Below are 21,033 nucleotides of genomic sequence, written 5' to 3' on the forward strand. Positions count from 1 at the left end.
TTGTCTATTTTAAATATATATATGTATGTTGTTGTTTGGCTGCTGTTGTTGTTGTTGTTGTTATTGTTTTGTTTTTGCTGTTTGGCATTTGTATAAAGCCACCTTTATGTACATGTGCATCGTATGTAATCGGTGATATAAGTGCAACAAAACGCAATATTCTTAACAATAACCAATCATATAAAAGAAACTATTGTCCTAAAACCTGACAATATGTCCATCTGGTCTGTTAATGTTTTATCTTTGTGACAGCCCTTCATACTAAAACAGACATAAGATAACTTAACGTGCAAAATTATGCACGTAAAGAGAACGTTTTACGTTTGATCGTCGTTACGTAATGACGGATTACCAGCAAGTTTGCCTTTCTTTGTCGCAAAATGGATTTGAAAAGTGAACAAACATGTTGATCTATGTGCCAAAAAAATAAAAACAAAAAAAATAGTTAACAAAAAAAAATACTGTAAATGAAAAAGCTTCTACTTAAGACTACATTTGGACCGACCAGGTTGCAATAGGAAGACTATTAATAGGGCTTTAAATACATGCTTAAATGCAAATTTGGAGATGTAAAGCGATTAATTACGTAACATTTGCATGGTGAAAGTAATTTCTAATGTCTTAAATTGTGAAATACACTTAACGGAAATAGGTCATGTTGTTTTTTGAGATGTTACCGTAAAACAAGAGCAGATTAATTTTTAACTTAATTGGACACTTTGTTAGCGGAACGTTTTCATATAAGGTAAGATACAACTTTGTATTTTGATACTTTATTTTTGTTTTGTCTTGAACATACAACTGTAATATGTCATAGCAGGAACATTCTTAAAATATTATTATTATATCCAAACATTTTTTAAGTAAATAAAACAAAACTATTTAATATATTTATTATTATAGTAATACGGCAATAAACATCAAAAGGTTAAATTAACACAAAAAAACCCAGATTATTTGAATTTTATTATATATCTCTCGTTGCTTATCACGTGATGTATATAATAGATATAATAGATAATATTGATGTGACATATAATAATCAATTATTACTTAAAAGTATCGTATAGAGTGAACACATGATACTGCATTACATAAGTATAAGAAAATGGTTTTATTTTGGTTGGAATTTTCTACACTGTAAATTCACCATAAATACGGTAATATAAATATATCTCCTCCGCCATTTACAATCCGTCACCCCCATTTATCCTCCATTACACGCCAATTATCCTCCATCTCAGCCATTTAGCCTCCGTCACCGACATCTATCCTCCATGTTCGCCATTTACCCACTGTAACACGCCATTTACCCTCCGTAACACGCCATTTTCCCTCCGTTACACACATTTACCGCCGTCTTTTAAATTTACCCTCCGTCGCCGACATATATCCTCTTTCCTAACCATTTACCCTTCATCAACGACATCTATCCCCACCCCTTCCCCGCAATTTACCCTCTGTCACCTCTATTTATCCTCCTTCCCCGCCATTTATCCACCCACTCAGCTCTCTTTATTCGCTTAAATAAAGTCATTTGTGTTGATAACTTGACAGCAGTTTACTTGATTTTTACTGAAGGTTTTGTTTAAAAAAAAACGCCAATTGTCACAAGTACAAGCACTATTCTCATACAATAATAGGTACATAATAAAATTAACATTTTGTCGAATTGGTTAACATGACAGACCGAAATATCTAAACAGTGCTTAAGATATTACGGCATATTCTAAAAATCAAAATTACATAATATACTATGGGCTGTATTCTGGGCATTAAATAAAATTAACCCTTGTTTTTATTATATAGAACATAAATCAGTTTTTAACCTTTAGCTTGCTGGCGGTAACAAAGTCTACACATGCAACCGGTGCTTACCAAGGTCAGCCAGCACATCCGTGGCGTGCCGTCTGATCATGGAACTCTTCAGTCAGACTTTACCCTTAAAATGATTAACGGGTGTCTCTAGATTGAAAGATAGTCAAGTTCATTTATGATATTAAACGTGGTAAGAACTAATATTTTTGTACTTTTCTAAATATTGATCTTAAAATTGTTACAAAAGTTATAGGCGAAACAGGTAATAAAAATAAACATCATTTACTCCCGTGTACAAATGTAAATTGTTTTTCTTTTCTTTTTTTTTTCACGATTTGTTTGTTGACGGCATTACAAGTTACTTAATATTGTGATTAATATTAATTTCGTAGAAAAAAGTTTTATATAAGCCGCATCTATTCAATCAGTGTCACGTGGTGTCACGGAAAAGTACATAAATAAGTTTAACCTTTGAGTAACACCTTGTAAATAATAAATACATGTGAAATAAAGATGATGAATAAATTATTTATTTAGAAGAGATAAATATGTAATTTATAAAGAGACCGAATCTTTACAAATGTCGCGCAAGAAGCGGTTGACAGGTTTACAATTCGTTGACCTAGGTTGACAATTTCGCCTGCTTTATGGGTAAAGTAGGTACAGTAACTGCATTCATTCATTTTCCCCAGCACTGTCAAATTTGTGACATACAAAATGACATATTGTTGGGAAAGTAAAGTAGGTTTTTCAGGATATCCGTTTGTTTTATAATTAGAGAAGTTGAAATATTGTATCTGTTAACATTGTTTTGTTATTTATTTTAGTATTTAAGCAATGTCAAAATGTTTTATGCTGAATAAAATTTTGTATTCGTATTCGTTGAAAAATAAAGAAGAAAAATGACAGCTTTTATGGACCCAACTGTAAAACAAGAAATGTACTTGTTAAGATTTATTCAACCCCCAAAAAATACTTCAGTTACAAAAGACATTCAAGACCATCTTACAATCTACAAAATAATGCTATTTTACACAATTATGCACTTATTTATCCATATTCGGTCTATAACACTACCTTTGCTATAGATGAAATATTTATAAAACATTTTGTCCATAAAAAAACAATATCATTTAATTATTTATCAATCTTTATTGCAATAGGATTAACAAGAAAACAAAACATTTTATATTATGCATATAACTGTAGAAGACCCGCTTCAAGGATGCATAGATAACAGTAATCAAAACAAAATTAGATTAGAAACAGAACAACATTTTGGTAAAACAGGATAAATGAAATGCGGTTAAAGGGACGTAAATTATTATCTTATCGCCAAACTCCTCGCAGCGGTTACTTCCCTTCATAAGTACGCCCCAAGAAGACTCTACGCCAGATATCCGGATTTTACTAGTTAACTGCTAAGCTATGTATGAAAGCATGTTATTATCTGGAAAAAAGTATAATCAAAGCAGGAAAAGAAAAAGAATAATTACAGGTCTCACAAGGAAGTATCAACGTTATAACATATTATCATGTTGAAAACAACAAATAATGGGGTAGATTCTAAATAGTCTCTGGCTGTAAAATTCTTAAAACTTTTAAAACGTAGAATAAAAAGATATACACTGCATTAAAACCCTGCAAAATATCAAAAATACTTTTTTTACAAAATATATGCCATAGCAAATATCTAAGACAAAAATAAAATGCAATATTTTTCACAATCACACAAGCATAGATATTATATTTAGAATAGTAAAAAGAAAGTTTTAGTTATGAATTATGCATGTTTTATGATTCAATTAATTGTGTGTAGATAGTTTTATACTTCACTTTTAATTGTATATGATACTAGACATGTTAAAAATGTTTTTTTAATCACATACAACATTTTGTTTCCTGTGTATATGTGAAATGTATGATAACAAATCATTTTCATCAGTAAATTTTCTGTCTATATGCTAACCCGAACATTCATTAATATAATCTAATCTGTCAGGGGAGATATATCAGTTTTTATCACAGTTAAACATGTGACGTCATAAAACTGACGTTAATAAACGCGTGTCGTGTTGATCTTCCAATAGCACAAATATCAATCGATTCAAACCATTCTTATGTGACGTAAACCCAAAGAACTCAACATTTTCCAGAACGTTTTGACATCGGAAAAATGTAACAGCCGTCTGCTACCAGGACAATACGCTATTAAGCGCTGATTATTATTATTAAATTCAGTGTGAAAGTCCGGTAAGAAATATAAAGCACTTCAGTAACTAGAACGGGCAGAAAACCAGCTCTGCCTTTGTTTGCTTTCCACATTCAACTTCGTCGTACACTGTTTTTTTTTTTCAATTTCAATAACGAGTCCTATTTGCATCAGGATGTTCCGGGGAAGTCGCAACCTTCCTTTTTCTCAGTCGTCGTATCCGCCGGCGGTTATACAATATGATGATAATCAACGGTAATGAGATCACGGGACTAACTGCCAGCACTATTCCGACGGCAAGAACTTCCGGGTCGTCATTTGCTGTTGCATACACGCATAATAATACACCTTTAAAAGAAAAAGAAGAAAAAAAAAATGTTTAGAGACACACCGAGAAATGATTTTTCGCACGCGAACTATTAAGGCGAAATTATTAATATTTTTATTTCTGACTTTGACTTTAAAGGCACAATATATCTCAGAAACGTACAAATTTGCTCTTTAGAAAGAGCAGACATGAATTTTATAACGTTAAAATAATAGTTTTAGAGAAGGTTAGATACTTATTACCTGAAGAAATTAGCGCAACATGTGAAATTATTTGTCATTTTAATTGTGGCAAAATGTAAACAAAGTCGTAATTTGATTTCCATACAAATTACTAAATCACAAAAGTAACCATTCCTGAGGCATGATGTGCCTTTAACTTCTGTTCATTTTACAATGGTAAGCACGATCCAAATAAACGGATAAAAACAAATGACAAACTAATTGATAATGAAATTTAGGCACTTGATCACTTTTTCTTAATGACTTACTCGATTTTCTGGAATCTAAATGTAATGGCGGAATTTCTTTAGAATGCCAAATTGAGAATATTGATAGTTTTTTAAGTATATTAGTGTTACTTTTTGCAGATGACACGGTTCTTATTTCAAAAACCCCGCAAGAATTCCAAAAATGTTTAAATGATTTTAACGATTATTGTCAAAGATGGGAATTAAAAATAAATACTAGCAAAACCAAAGTTATTTTCTTTGGCTCAAATACACGTGGGGTACGCAATATGTCATTTACGCTTAACGGAAATGCTCTGCAAATAATCGATAGTTATAAATACTTAGGCGTTATGTTTAGTCCTAATGGGAAATTTAAGAAAGCAAGAGATCATTTAATTACACAAGCTAGAAAAGCGATGCACCTTTTGTACAAACGAATTAATAACCTTAAATTTGTTTACCTCTTGATTTACAACTCAAACTATTCGATAACACCATTGTTCCAATTTTGTTATTTTCATGCGAAATATGGGGAATAGAAAATACTCAAGACATCGAAAAAGTACATATTGAATTTTTGCGTAAAATAACAAATTGCAGAAAAAGTACTCCTGCGTACATGCTCTATGGCGAATTAGGTAGATATCCGCTTGAAATTGTTATCAAAACACGTATTATTAAATTTTGGAAAAATTTAGTGCAAGTTCATCAATATAAATACTCAAATTTTATCTACAAATTTATGTTAAATAGTGATTACACATTCAAATGGCTTGATTATGTTAAATCTACCCTTGATCTAACCGGTCACAGTGAAATATTCCTAAATCAAAATTCTTCGAACTTATGTAACGTTCATTTGTTAATTAAACAAACACTGATTGATCAATTTATTACCGACTGATTTAGTAGAATGCAACTATCAAATAAAGGCAAACTCTATAACTTGTTTAAATATCAGTTTGAGCGTGAAGACTATTTGAACATCATTGCCAAAACACTTATACTTACCTATTCTCAAGTTTAGGACTGCAAATCATAAATTCCCTGTTGAAACTGGCCGTTGGTCTAATATCCCATATGTTAATAGAAAATGTCCACTATGCCAAAATGACTTAGGTGATGAATTCCATTATTTGATGGTTTGTAATTATTTCACCGAAAAAAAGAAAGCAGCTTATTCCCAAATTATTTTCACAGATATCCAAATATCATTAAATACCAAGAACTTCTTAAAAGTAGTAACAGCGAAATCCTAAAAAATCTTAGTATAATTTATAGCGCACATCATGAACACATTTACACGTTAGTTTTTACTTTTTGAAATAGTATTTTACTCCGTCAATGACATTCCATAGTAACACTAATGAATGACGTAAATAAGTTTTACACGCTTTCCACGTGCTCCACTTTATCTCCTATAGAAATTAGACAGTTAAATATCGCTGTCCCCATACTTAAATTTATATTAAGTTTTAAGGTTAAAAAAAAATGTTTCTTGTTGTATTACGTGTACTAATTTTCGCTTGATTATCTATCATACTTGACGTAAAACATGTAATTGTTTTCTATATTGATACCCACGCATGTATTTATTTACTAGATTATTGTAATGTCTGTTGTTACAAATGTAACCTTGACGAAATAAAAGAATGTTGTATTGTTAAGTTGTCATGTTCGATGACATCTTTATCAATTGATAACAATTTTAACGTCTATTGGCTGTCGACGTTATTATTTATAAAGATTTTTGACAGGTTATATGATCCTATATAAGCGGTCGCTCAACAGGTTGTTGGACTGTGAATAGGGTGACCCGAGTTCGATTCCCGGACGGTACAGGCCACTTTCGTTGTGATTGATCATGATCTACTCTGGCATGTACAGAAGTTTCAGTTCCTTGCGAAAGTAAAGTGAAGGCAACTAGTACTGGTAAACTGCTTGACAGCTTGCCAAGGAACGGCGCGGTGTCTTACTGTGCTATAGTAAATTCAATGTGGCTTACAGCCGTAATCCGGAGTGAAAACTACCAAAACCACCACACCACAGCCGTTTATATACGGCCAAATAGCCTGTCAGAAATATTTATAACGAATTTATAAAACATCAAGCATCTTTTTAGAGGCAAAAAAAAAAAAATAGTTTTCATCATAAATTTACAGCACCCGTGTATATAAACTAAACTATATATTATATATAGTAAACGTTACGATTATCCAATGAAAAGCGACGTTACAAATGTGCAGTATTACAAATAGTTGAAACATGCGACGCCGCTCTGAAGATAAACAGTTTCTATCTGACCCTCTCTAAACTGTTTAATTTAATTCTTTTTATAAATCATGGGACAAACTTGTTTACTTTAGTCGTGATAAGATGAAAGAATTGAAATTCTGATAAAAGTTAAATAAACAGAAAATCACATAATGATCTTTCCTCTAGAATATAAGTGTGATAGCTGTAGTCGAAACAGTGTTAAACTTTATAACCAGCTAGGGTTAGTGAGAGATGTTGCACTGATATAAATTATCTCTCATCGAGCCGATTCTGCAATTTTCATATTATTTTTTCATTGATTCCGAACTAATGTTAAGTAGTATAAGCTCACATAAGGTAACTAAAATCATTCTTTAAAGGCCCATTATGCCCATGAAATTATTTCATTTGTAATAATAATTATCGGAAACATGCTATTTTTGATGTCTTGTTAAAGGTTCTAAAACTTTTTTACTGGCATATAACCTAAATCATATTTTGCTTTTGTTACATTTTTGCAATTAGTGTACAGTTGATTTATTACTTTGAATGGAAGTCAAAGTACTACTTTATTTACATTTTGCTTTTTAATGACATTTAATTGCACATTTAATGCTACTTTTTTAAGGTAACAAGCATCTTACGTGCTTAAAACCATGATCGATTTACAGTTTTTAAAACAAAATATAAAAAGAAAACACACACACAAAAGAAAACTTACCGTGGAGTGTTCAGCTTTAATTATCTTTTATAAATAATACTGTAATATGTTTACAAGTACGAGCAGAGCCGACAGATATAAATGTTTGACTGACCTATTTTTAACGTAAAGAAAGACAGTTGTTTAACCTCTGTAGAGCAATCACCTTCCGGGAGGCAAAGATTTCAGTCGCTTCCCAGAGGTGTTGCTCTAAAAATATTAATTCTAATTTGAAGTCTTACTTTTGAGAAAAGTAAGACTGTTGTAAAGTATGTTAGCTGGCAGTTGCTCTACATAGAACTCAATAGAATTTTTACTTAAGTCTACCATACCTGTGGGTAAAGCTAGGAAAAACAAGATGGCCACAGCGATTGTGGTCAAGCACCCACTTAAACAGCAAATCTGTAAGTCCTCCACTTCCTCTTCATCTATAATGTAAATAAAGTCAGTGTTTATAATTGAGCCGCGTCATGACAAAACCAACATAATGCGTTTGCGACCAGCATGGATCCAGACCAGCCTGCGCATCCGCGCAGTCTGATCAGGATCCATGCTGTTCGCTATCAGTTTCACTACTTGTTATAGGGTTTGTTAGCGAACAGCATGGATCCTGATCAGAATGCGCGGATGCGCAGGCTGCTCTGGATCCATGCTGGTCGCAAACGCATTATGTTGGTTTTGTCGTGACGCGGCTCAAATATACAATGTTTGTCGATGTCGTCGTGGGATATATTGATATACAATGTATAATATTGATAATCTATTAATAAACAATTGATATGAATATGCATACGTATACCTAATATACCACGTGTCAAATAATTATAACAAGAGGATATTTAACTGTTATATACATACCAAAATAACTGTTATACATACCAAATTAACTGTTATAAATATCAAATTCACTGTTATAAATAGCAAAATACATGGAAATTATATTATGTTAGAAATATATTGTATTCACACAGGCCAGCTGCTAGTTTTCAACATTGTAAAATTGTTTTGAAAACGCTTCATTCGTGTCATATATAAACTGCTTATATCTTCCAATTAACAATGGCAACATCTCATCCTAGCTGCCCTCGACATTCTTAAATTTAAACGCTGGTATCACCGAAATAATAAATAATAATTAACCGTATAAACCTAATTTTGCAAAAAAGGATGCAAATTATTGCGTGTACAAAACTTACTTTGTCAGAGTTTCTAAAAAAGAAAATTGACACCATAATTCGCATTTAAAAGGATAAAATATGTTTCAATATGAACACATTACTTGTTATGCAATTTAATTTTTGTTTCCTGCATGGTGTCTACAGGGACATTATTCTGAGATATAAAAAAATGAAAACTCATGAATCAGTCTCTATTTATGAAACGGAAGCTAATTAGAATGAAGTATTTGTTCTCCGCGTGAAACAAAGTATGTGTTAATACAACACGTGTTTACGCGTGTTCTGTTCATTGTTTACATTATAGCTAATTGAAGCCTGGTAGAAACCTGTTATATTTTAATACAAAACACTCGCTTTTTGTTCTTTATTGTTTATAAATGATAGATCTCTTCTTATAAACTGTTAAACACACTATAATATTTATATACATTGTTTTTGTAATGATTACAATATTGATAAGCCGCTTACAACGATAAGAGAATTGGAGGAATTAAAATAAATGCTATACTTGAAGAGCGTCAATGACGAATTGACCCCATCCTGTCTTATTTCAAGTACATTTATAAGATAGCCTAGAATTCTGTAGTATTTGTATCAAACATAATCAAATTATGAGCCGCGTCACGACAAAACCAACATAGTCCGCGCAGTCTGATCAGGATCCATGCTGTTCGCTATCGGTTTTTCTACTTGTTATAGAGTTTGTAAGCGAACTGCATGGATCCTGATCAGACTGCGCGGATGCGCAGGCTGGTCTGGATCCATGCTGGTCGCAAACCCATTATGTTGGTTTTGTCGTGACGTGGCTCATTTTACGTATTGTTTTGTTTTGACAACCATACGTATTTTGGAATCAGTCCACTAATATCTTTCGATGTTATAACGTTAAAATTTCTATTCATGTATGTAAGATATCATATTTTACCTTCTTATGCTCCATTAAATATTTGTTAAACTCCTTTAATCAAGACATGGTCAGTTGTTTTACAGTCTTCGGGCATTTTATGGTATCATTTGATGACAATAATAAATACACTTTGATGTTTAAGAAAATATCTGTACAAAACATCATGTATATGGTTTATATTATATTAAATACATTTGTGTATGTACACGTCGAAATTTATATTGAAAGTATCATGACTACAAATTCTAAATGAAATATTCTATAAAACACATACCTTCCTCGTTCATGATTCTCGTCTGACACTTCTGTCCATCTACTATAGCTGGGTCATTTGTCACTAGCTCTGTTTCTCCCGATCCTTGCTTGAAATCATGTTTTCCCCAACGTCCGAGACATTTTACCATTCTCTAACTTACACTTTAACATTCAATACCGATATTGTCCCTTGTAACACGCGATTAAACTTCCATAAGCTAAGAGTTACAATCAATACCCGGCGATAAAATCCGCTTTCAACTGAAGGCCATGAACAGGTACAAGCAATTAATGTAGAACTATACAGGTATTGAAAATTTTACGATCCTACGTCCTGAGATACGAGTACAGAATACCTATATCTCTAGAATCTAACAATCTTAGTAAATACCAGGATACATTCACTTCCTGAAACAATACATGTGCGTGCTTTGCTTTTGCTTTCACACTTGTTTATGTCTATTCTTTATACATCCTTTTCATATGAACACGGTACACATGCAAAAATTAAAGTCCGCTTAAATCGATCCTGGTTGATAAACAATTAGTTAATGTGTCAAAATAGAATCTTAGTCATTGCAAAGTTAAACACAATTGTGGTCAAAATATAGGATACAACGATTATATTATTTACAATTTATTGCGTGCGGTATATACGTCCTGTTCTTCACGTATAGAAATATAAAGCCTTAAGCTTTATAACCGTATTGATTTGCCATGCATTAGACCCAATTACAAAACAGGACAGAAATAGCGCGCACCTTGTATTTACTTAAGTAAAATAATAATTGATTTATATAACACTTAATACACGTATAACCTTCTGTTTCAGGTGTAAATATACGTAAACCTGGAACATTAAACATGTATATATACATATTTATAGCACTCTGTGTGAAAACCCAATCATGATTAATAAATTATACAGCTCAAGATCAATACTTTATGTATCGATCTTTAAAGAAAGTATTGTTGAATCCATGTCAGGCTTTATTTTCATTTTACGTCATCATAAAAAGAAAATTAGCGTATGAATGTAGTTGCATGTTTGAGATATGATTGAATATTAAGTTACAAAACCTATTAAACCTGTTTTAGAATGTCCAGGTGGTGACAAAATCAAGATCTCAACACGGCAGAAACATTACGATTATAAATATGAATTAATATTCACTTGAGTTGATTTGAATTCAAATATTTGTACATTGTATATATTTATTGAAACATAACATATAATAATAATAATAATAATAATAATAATAATAATAGTATAAATAATAATAATGATAATAATAATAATAACAATAATAATGCTCCACAGCGTTAGAAACTCGTGAAAAAATGGCGTACGAAATATTTTTTGTAAACTTCTCAATGTTTACTGGATTAGAGTTTTATAAAATTATATCTTCTCTACATTTAATTTAACAATTTAAAGCTGGGATTTTATTATTAGAGACAGAACATTTATGTTCCTATAGATAACATTTACTATTTATGTTATTTATATAAATTAGATGAGGCCTGGAAATTCCGTCAACGCAGCAAGTATTGCATACTCTGTTTGATTGAGCGTGCGCATGGGCGGTAGTGGTAAATGCAAGCGACCGTTCACACACACCCCATCACCGGTTTCAACTAAACTCAACATTTAAACATGAACATAGTGTTTTACAAATGATTAAGTCTGATGACGGAAACTTCAATGTCTCGCTTTCGCGTCCTTTCATAAAATCCGGCATATGACCCTTATATAAATACATGGGTGTGCCCGTTTCGAAGTTTAACCTCTGCACTGTTTATATCAAAAAGGAAGAATTTGATTTCAATTCAAATATGTGTATTCGTTTTTTTAATGGCGATAATAATAATAATAATAACAACTACAATAATAATCTTAGAATGCTCAACGGCGTTAAAAGTCCGTAAAAAAAGGCACACGTGTTAAATTTAGAAGAAAAAACATGCTGCTGTCGTTTCCGTAGATTTTTTTAATTTCTTAATGATTACTGGATAAGAGTTTTATTTATATCTTCTCTACATTTTGATTAAACAGTTAAGTCAATTATAAAGCTGTGACTAAATAGTCAGACAGAACATTTATATATACTTATTAATAACATGTATCTTTTTGATAAAATATAGATTTAGCCACACGACAAAATTCAGAATATTGCAGAGCGTGTTCATCAGTAGAATTTTCATGGACTATATATATATATAATTCATGCAAGCGACGGTTGACACTCCCGACACTGGTATCAGCAAAATTTAAAACAAAACAAAAATGAACATGGTGTTTAACAAATGATTTTAAAAACATCCGCAGATGTGATCAAACAGCGACGGTTCACACCCCCAGACATACAACAGTAGTAATGGAACCTTGGAACTCTCGTGCCCTTTAACAAAAACTGCTTGTGACCCTTATATAACTGTATGGGTGTATTTTAAACACATTTAAACACATTTGTAGTAGGCTGACAATTTAGTTTGGTTTTTAGCCTCCAGTGTAATTTTGTATTATGAACGTATCCTGTTTCGAAGTTTAACCTATCCACCGCTTAGGTCATCGGTATCAAGTATAAATGCACTATTTCGACATGTCCGAACAAGCTTGACTTGTACATTTCTTAGCATACTATTAGATACTAGTATTAGATACTAGGTATTATTTTCGCCGATGAGGCACAAAGATATTAAACAAAAGTTACACCGTTCCTTTTTATTGTAGATCTTATTTATCCGATCATAACTTAATATGATTATCAAAGTTTTAACATTGATTAATTTTGTTTGTCATTAATTGTTTGCGATACAAGTCATCTCAAGCTAGAAATTACAAGAAGTTTATTTCGAATCAGGTTTTACAGTTTTCTTGGTTGCTTCTCGCATTTTCCTTACAGATCCTAACACGATTGAAAAATGTTTTTGTATTTTCTACTGCTAAAATAAAAAAAAAATAAACAATAAAAAATAGGACAATCTACACCAGAATACTTTTATTATTTCTGTCGATACATGCCCGAGATTCTTAGGATTTTGCGATGGACTTTAAATTAGAATATTACTGAGAATTGTATGATGTTAACATGGTCCATCGGAACGGACAGATGTTGCGAAGATTCTCCTAACTTTTAACTTTCTCTTTATTGGTCTCGATGAACCTTCCCTTCCTTATTAACAGACATGAATGCAAATTAGACAGCTTATTTTCATACCATTATATTGAAACTGTGAACATAGCTATGCTTACATATCATTAAAATTATAATTATTATTATTAATGAGCCAATGATATAATGCCTTGCATTCGGATGTATGTTCATAAATCATTATATTCGTAGTCGTAACTATTCGTAACTATAGCCATATGTCTATAAATATAGTAATAACTAAAATAAATTTATATTAAGCGTAATACTATAGATTATAAGCATGTAAGTCATAACTGAGGATATTTATAATAAGCGTGTGTCAACAAACTATGAGCTTTAATTGTAGTTATAACTAAATTAGACAGTTATATAAAGTGTATATTTATGTACATGTTTTTATATATAACTACACAGACATGAAGTTATAAATAAAGCGTATGTCCATAAATCTTAAAGTAATGTAGTTATTACTGACTCAATTTGTATTAAGCGTATGTCTATAAATAAGAAGCCTTTTAGTTATAGCTGAAGACATTTACACTTTACCTATAGATATAAACTATAAGTCAAGTAGCTATAACTAAAAAGCCATCATAGTGTATAATTAAATGTAGTTATAACTAAATAAATTTGTCTTAAGCGTATGACCATACATTATAAGTTGTTAAATTATAACTTAAGACATTTATTTTAAGTGCATATCAAAAAACTATAAGCTTTGTAGTTTAAAACTAAATAAGAAATTTTAACTTTATATGTGTATAAACTAAAAATAAGCCTTGCAGTTATCAATTAAGATTATAATAACAAGTGTATATGCATAAACTATAAAGTAATGTTGCTATAACAAAAATTAATTATATTGAGTTATAAATCATTTATATAAAGCTTATGTCCATTGTTATATCCCTTAAACAAAGTGCATACAATTATCATCTTTTATAAGGTATCTTTACCACCATATTTATTGTAAGTTATAACAGTACTTGTACGTACTAGTACACAATAATTAATTGCTTTCTTTTTCTAATTGCTAGCAACACTATAGAATAATAAATAACATTATAAATAAACAAATGTAAATTTTATCTCCTTTATTCATTTAAGGTACACAACAAGCTAACAAGTTGGTGAAGAGAAAATGGCCGACCAACAGCCAGATGGATCTCCTAGAGAACGCCGTCGAAGCCGGAAACAAACGATTTTGTCACAGGGCCCGCCGGAATTTGCGTCCATTTCAATCGACGGTGATAAAAATGTTCCTGTTGCTGACACAACTGATTCCGAAACAGATGACTGCGTTTTTAAAGATAATTTAACAGACAATGCATGCGAAATTTCATATGATGAAAGTCATTCTAAAGAAGTAAACGACGCTAAACAAGAGAATCACGAACACGCAGCCACTAAAATTGAAAATGACATAATCAGTAAAAAGAATGAGGTTCCGGATATTGTTTACGATGAAACAAAACCAAAAAGGCTTTCGCACAATAGGCCTCAGAAATTAGACTTAGAAAGTCACAGTTCTAATACTTTACATGAGACTATAAATTTTCTTATATCCCCAGATGATAGCCCAACCAGAAGGAAAAGACGGGCTCTAAATACAGTGCGATCAGAGCCAACAATCGGGAACCACAGTAACGATTATAATCATGAAGCACTTGACAGTCATGCAAGAGAAAATCACCGAAAGCATGATACTGATCCGAGGAGTAAACAGATGCAAACGTTGAAACAAACACATTACGAACAAAGTCCTGAAAGTACTCGGAGAAAGGTATCATCACCAGTACAAAGACTTATGGTAAAGAACAGTGCTCTAGCGGCTGCAGCGGCAGCAAATAGCAAAGACCGAAAAGGTTCATCAGAAGCCAGACAAACGAACAACGCAAATTTTGTCTATGTTGGACCAAGACGTAAGATTTCGTCCGATGCTAGACTAGAACATCGTCATATAGAAGAAAGCCTTTCCCTTCCAACAAAACAAATGCCAAAAAGAAAGGTCTCATTCGATACAAGTGCGTTAGTTAATGGAAACAAGATTATGCCATTAAACGATGAACCAATTTTGAAGGAAAAACCAGAACATATCATAGAAGAAATATCCGAGCCTCAAGCAGAATATGGTGTTGATGAGGAAAGCATCAAAGAAAGTCCTAGGCTTGAAATTAAGATCCCAAAAGTCATCTTTACAAGCGATGATGATGAAGGTTTTGTTCAAAATGAAAGGGAAAGTCCGAGAAACGACGAGAGTGTGAGCGAGAATAGCGAAGAAGGTGAGGATGGCTATGCTAGTGGTTGTGATAACAAAGCGTACGTGAGAGACGAAGATGAACATGTACAATCTAACGGATCACTGGATACAACCAATGAAAGATTTACAAATTTTCAAAGTGAGGCTCATAGTAAACGAGGGCGGCGTCTTTCACCAATGTCGGCTCAATCATACACATTTGAAGAAGCTGCTGTCATTCCACATATGAATGTGGATCATTTAACAATGGATAGAAGTGTTTCAACTGGTTCGATTGGCTCCTACAGTGGAAGACGTATATCAGCATACGACGACCAATCTCCACCAAAGTCAATTTTAAAAACGAGACTTGAAGATGCAGAATCCGTGAATTCCGAGATCTCTGTCAAAAACTTCAAAGTCAGGAAAGATTCCATTGCCTTGTTTATGGACCAACATGGTGAAATAGCTATGCAAGAGTTAATAAAACAGCATGATGAAAAGTTCAAATGCTTTGGAAAAGACGATATTAAACAGGTAATTTGACAATTATGCTTCATTTAAATGGAAGGTATATAAGATATAATGAATACAGATGTCAAATTGATGAATGCTTGTCTATAGGTCAGACAATTGTGTATAAGTAATACATGCTCTTGGTTTAAACTTATTTATTTAAGCTCGATTGCGAAACAAGTTCTTGCAACTTATTTTAATCAAGTCCGCTTCTTGGAACAAACCAGTACTGGTGTCATATGAAGAAACATGGTCGTGACCCGTTTAGGGCTCGAACCCATGATCCTTTGGTTGCGAGGCAGACACCTTGACCGCTAGGCCACCTCTCCTCTTATATGTTAACTTGAGTGCAAAACAAAGATGTTATTCATTGATAAGTGTCTAATGGGAACAGAACAAGGTCTGTCTGTATAAATATTGATTTACAAACAAAGAGTCAAATCAAGTACTCATGAAACCAGGACAATTTGAGAAAATTTAATTCATTGCAAGTAAATCGTTAAGTAAATGTATTTAGAAAGAAACAGTGTTAACTTATAGCTGGCTTTTATTTACTTAAGTCCCAGTTAGTTCTATCATAACTTGCAAATGTGGGGTATATGATGCCATTCCATTTCATTGCAACTAATTTGAGTTCATCTCAGTTATACATGAACATATTGGAAATGATACTGTCGTCACTAATATCTTTGACAAAAATTGAAAAAAAAACACCGATAATAATGTATAATTTAAACAATACATTTGAGTATTCATATAAGTATCCACCATTTTTTAACTTGTTGACTTTCTCTTCTATTTCAGCTTTGGGAAAACCGTAAAATGCTTTTGGAAAAGTACAAACTTCACTTACTAGTTCTTACACTATTCCTACTGACCTTCTCCTTCGTAATAGTGGGGTTACATTTCCACAGCGAGCATCATAAAAAGATGGCCTCTTCTCAAAAGGTTTTCTTTGATGCAAAGCTGAAAACGTTAACGCTTAGTGATACAGAAAACTGGGACACATTGACAGGGTCGTTAGGTTTAGATATACCTTCATGGAAGATGCCAATACATTGTTATCCTAATTACAAGAAGATCATGGATAAAACTTGTTTGAAATGGAAAGAACACGGTCAGTTGGATATTGCTTATTTCATCAAGAACAACACACAATGCTATAATATAACTTGGAATCTGTTACCAGGAACTTCCGCTTATGACTGTTACGAGATAGGAGGTAGAAGCTGGTACGGACCTTTAAACATGACAAAATCACAATGGCCAATCAAGTCAAATCCTTTTAGCTTTACTGTTAGTAAGTCAAAACACCATGGAAGTGGCACGTTTTCGTCGGCTGTGGAATATTATTGGTTGTCGTCACGGGGCGAGGCGGTAGTTGTCGATTCGAACTTCCCATTAGAAGTTAGTTGGAACAAAAAGAAACCAGGCTCTTTTTGTGCAATAAGTAAGCGTTCTGGGGATTTCTACAGCAAAACAGTAACAGCAAAACGTACATTTAGCTACTCAGTTTGCAATGGAATAGATATTCAAACCACGCATGCGCTGATCAGAGAGAGGTTTTATCCTGCAATTACTAGCTTACCAGATAGACAATTCTTAGAGAATCCTCACTGGTCAACAGTAGCAGATTCCGATGATTTTCGTCTAAATGATACGGTCGTGTACAATGTTGCCGACGCTATAAAAAACAATAACCTCAACTGTAGTTCTATGGAATTAGACGGGCAATGGGAACACAGATACGGGGACCTAACTTTTAACCCAAAATTGTTTACAAACATGTCTGACCTTGTTCTTCATGTTGCTAATGCAGGTTGTGAGATATCGTTAAACGTTCACCCTTTCTTTAGCTTCCATTCAGTAAATTTTATCGAAGGGATGAATAGAGAATATTTTGTGGAGGATGCAGGTGGGACTGTCCCTGCTCTTCTAAAATGGGAGCATGGAGTTGGTGCTATGTTAGATGTTTCGAATCCTGCGGCTCGTGATTGGTATGTGGGTAAGATCAGGAGAATTTCTTCTAAATACAATATTGATACGTTCCGTCTAGTGTATGGGACCTCCGCATGGGTTCCAAAGAATCCGGTATTTCACAACGACGGTATAAGTCCAACAAAGGTTAAGCTATTGTTTTCTGATTTGATGGCTTCTTTGGGGAATGTTGTTCTTGAAAGCACATCTCAGTCACAGCATTTGTCCACTCTGGTTGGAATTTCATCTTCTGTTGTCACTTCAGGTGACAAATTTTGCCTGAAAAATATAATACCGGAAATACTTAATTTAGGTCTTATGGGCTATCCATTTGTCTTATCAGATGGGTTTGATATCGATGACAAACACAGAAACAATGATGATTTTATACTTCCGAGCAGAGATCTTTATATTCGATGGATGCAGCTTTCGGCATTCCTTCCAGCTGTTAGATATACCGTAAAACCTTGGTCGTATGACGCCAAAGTTATTGAGGCCTCAAGGAATCTCACAAAATTTCATAGCGATGTCGTTCTTAATACTATATTCAAAGCAGGTGAAGACATTCTCAAAGGTTCTCCAGTTGTTCAACCCATGTGGTGGAATCGGTCAAATGATAAGAGGACATTTTTAATCGATGATCAGTTCGTTTTAGCCGACAAGATCTTGGTGGCGCCAATTTTGTGTGAGTGTCATATAGATGAAGATTTAGCGGAAAGAGACATTTATGTTCCAGAGGGAGTGTGGAAGGATGCCAGTCACGACAAGGTTATCATTGGACCAAGATGGATAAAGAATTATAAAGCTAAACAGTTTGAAATTCCGTATTTTGAAAGAATGTCAGAAGCTACATATTGAAAAAGTTATATCTTACTTGGTTGTACTTAACTGTAAGAAATGTTTTCGAAAATATCCAGCAGGACTGGTTAAAATGGAATAACTTTATATGGTATTATGTTTTGGCATTAAAACATGTTAAATGTAGCATTTTTAATGAAAAGAAAAATCAATTATGTTTTAAAATGTTCCGTATATACAAAATAATAATGATGATTTATGAGAGGGAAACGACGATTATACAACAAAAAGAACTTGAACGTCGCTATCACAAAAAAATGACTCCATATTGTGTTGTGTTTTTGTCCTACTATGTCGAGATCAAGTATTGTATAAGTGGAAATTATCGACAAACATTTTAGACTTCCTGAAATAAAACTTCTTTCATTTCTAGTGAAATAAGCATGGACATAACAGTATCGATACCTGTGATGTAGATGCTCATCATATAGAGCACTGTGATTATTTGCCTTAATACTGTTGACTGATTTCATCATCATAGGTTAAATGTTATCTGATAAAAACCAGCTCCTATATTGCTACGCCATATGTAAGAATTAATATGAAAAGTAAATCTGAGCCTAAGGCATTTGGAATAGATACAAATACTTTGCACTTAAATATAAGCAGAAGTTCAATATCGAAAATAACATTAATAATACCAAATGCATTTTCGATAAGTAGCTAAATCATACCGACAACAGTGCCGAAAACTAGCTACAACATACCAATAATGTATCGAAAATTAGCTACACCATGCCAATAATGTGTCGACAACAAGCTACTACATGCCAATAATGTGTCGAAAACAAGCTACTACATACCAATGATGTGTCGAAAACTAGCTCAACATACCATTAATGTGTCGAAAACTAGCTTAACATACCAATGATGTGTCGAAAATTAGCTACAACATACCAATAATGTGTCGACCCAAGCTACAACATACCAATAATGTGTCAAAAGATAGCTCAACATACCAATTATGTGTCGAAAACTAGCTACAACATACCAATAATGTGTCGAAACTATAGCTACAACATACCAATAATGTGTCGAAACTATAGCTACAACATACCAATACTGTGTCGAAACTAGCTACAACATACCAATTATGTGTCGAACCTAGCTACAATATACCAATTATGTGTCGAAACTAGCTCAACATACCAGTAATGTGTCGAAAAATAGCTCAACATAGCAATAATGTGTTGAAATATATTTACAAGACACCAATAATGCGTCAAAACTGATATGATATCAAAAACTATCTGTAATTTTCGTATGATATATAAAATATGTAATAGTATTGTTAGTAATCGAGATGCATTTAAATGTACGTATCATTTATTTTTCATACATCATTTATTACTATTGCCATTTCGTACACTTTCAGATTTTATAGAATGTGTATGTTTCTTAGACAAAATTAATATATATCCACTCAAAGAGACTTTTATGAAAGTACAAGCATACATGATCATTGTACTTGAAAAAGAAACATTTATACATCGGTTTCATTGCTGCATTATGTACGGTCAACATTATTCACTGTTTATAAATTAATAACTACATTGAATTTGAATAGTTCTTTTTTACTCAAAACTTTTGTATTTATGTGTCACAGGGTGAGAAAAATGTGCAGCCTGACCGGGACTCGAACCCGGGACTCTCGGAATACCATGGCTGCTATATTGAAATTCGTCCTCGAATTTCTCTGAGGTACAGAGCAATGTGAATTTAACTCTGAGCTATGTACAGTCACGGACCCCCGTTGGGCGCCTAATGTCAAAGGGTAAGAAAAATGTGCAGCCCGACAGGGACTCGAATCCTGGATATTTGGAATACCGTTTCGCGGCTCTACCGACTGAGCTATACGGCCACTCACACACTATCTCCCATAAATAGTGAACAGTTATGAACCTTGACATATAGCATAGTTTTTTTTTCATGTTTTTTTTTTTTTTTTTTTTGGATTGTTTTTTTTTTTTTTTGTTTTTTTTTTTTAATTTTTCATTGTCATTCTTTTCTAATTAACAGTTTTCATAACCATTATTTAATAATTGTTTTGAGAGATATGTAATTATTTTGAATAGCTTATATGTTCATTTGTTTTGTTTTTTTGCCATGATGTTTAAGGTAGACAAAAAAGTTTGCAATGTCGCAAATTCAACAAGAGAAATATAAGCACACTACTCAAT

General features: G+C 32.8%; 2 protein-coding genes across 2 annotated transcripts; one reads left to right on the plus strand and one right to left on the minus strand.

Moving 5' to 3' along the window:
• Window positions 1-289: 289 nt before the first annotated feature.
• Window positions 290-20,512, plus strand: LOC132729744 (uncharacterized). The gene is made up of 3 exons (XM_060715573.1): window positions 290-745; window positions 14,371-16,039; window positions 16,823-20,512. The coding sequence occupies exons 2-3, from the start codon at window positions 14,405-14,407 to the stop codon at window positions 18,851-18,853; spliced, it is 3,666 nt and encodes a 1,221-aa protein (XP_060571556.1). The 5' UTR covers window positions 290-745; window positions 14,371-14,404; the 3' UTR covers window positions 18,854-20,512.
• Window positions 3,754-10,752, minus strand: LOC132729741 (uncharacterized). Its single transcript, XM_060715569.1, has 3 exons — window positions 10,125-10,752; window positions 8,098-8,193; window positions 3,754-4,378 (listed from the first exon to the last, which is right to left on the minus strand). Exons 1-3 carry the CDS (start codon window positions 10,252-10,254, stop codon window positions 4,179-4,181), a joined length of 426 nt encoding a protein of 141 aa, XP_060571552.1. The 5' UTR covers window positions 10,255-10,752; the 3' UTR covers window positions 3,754-4,178.
• Window positions 20,513-21,033: the final 521 nt, after the last annotated feature.

This window comes from Ruditapes philippinarum, unplaced genomic scaffold, assembly GCF_026571515.1.
Source record: "Ruditapes philippinarum isolate M1 unplaced genomic scaffold, ASM2657151v2 ctg3587_1_1_1_1, whole genome shotgun sequence".
Lineage (NCBI taxonomy): Eukaryota > Metazoa > Mollusca > Bivalvia > Venerida > Veneridae > Ruditapes > Ruditapes philippinarum.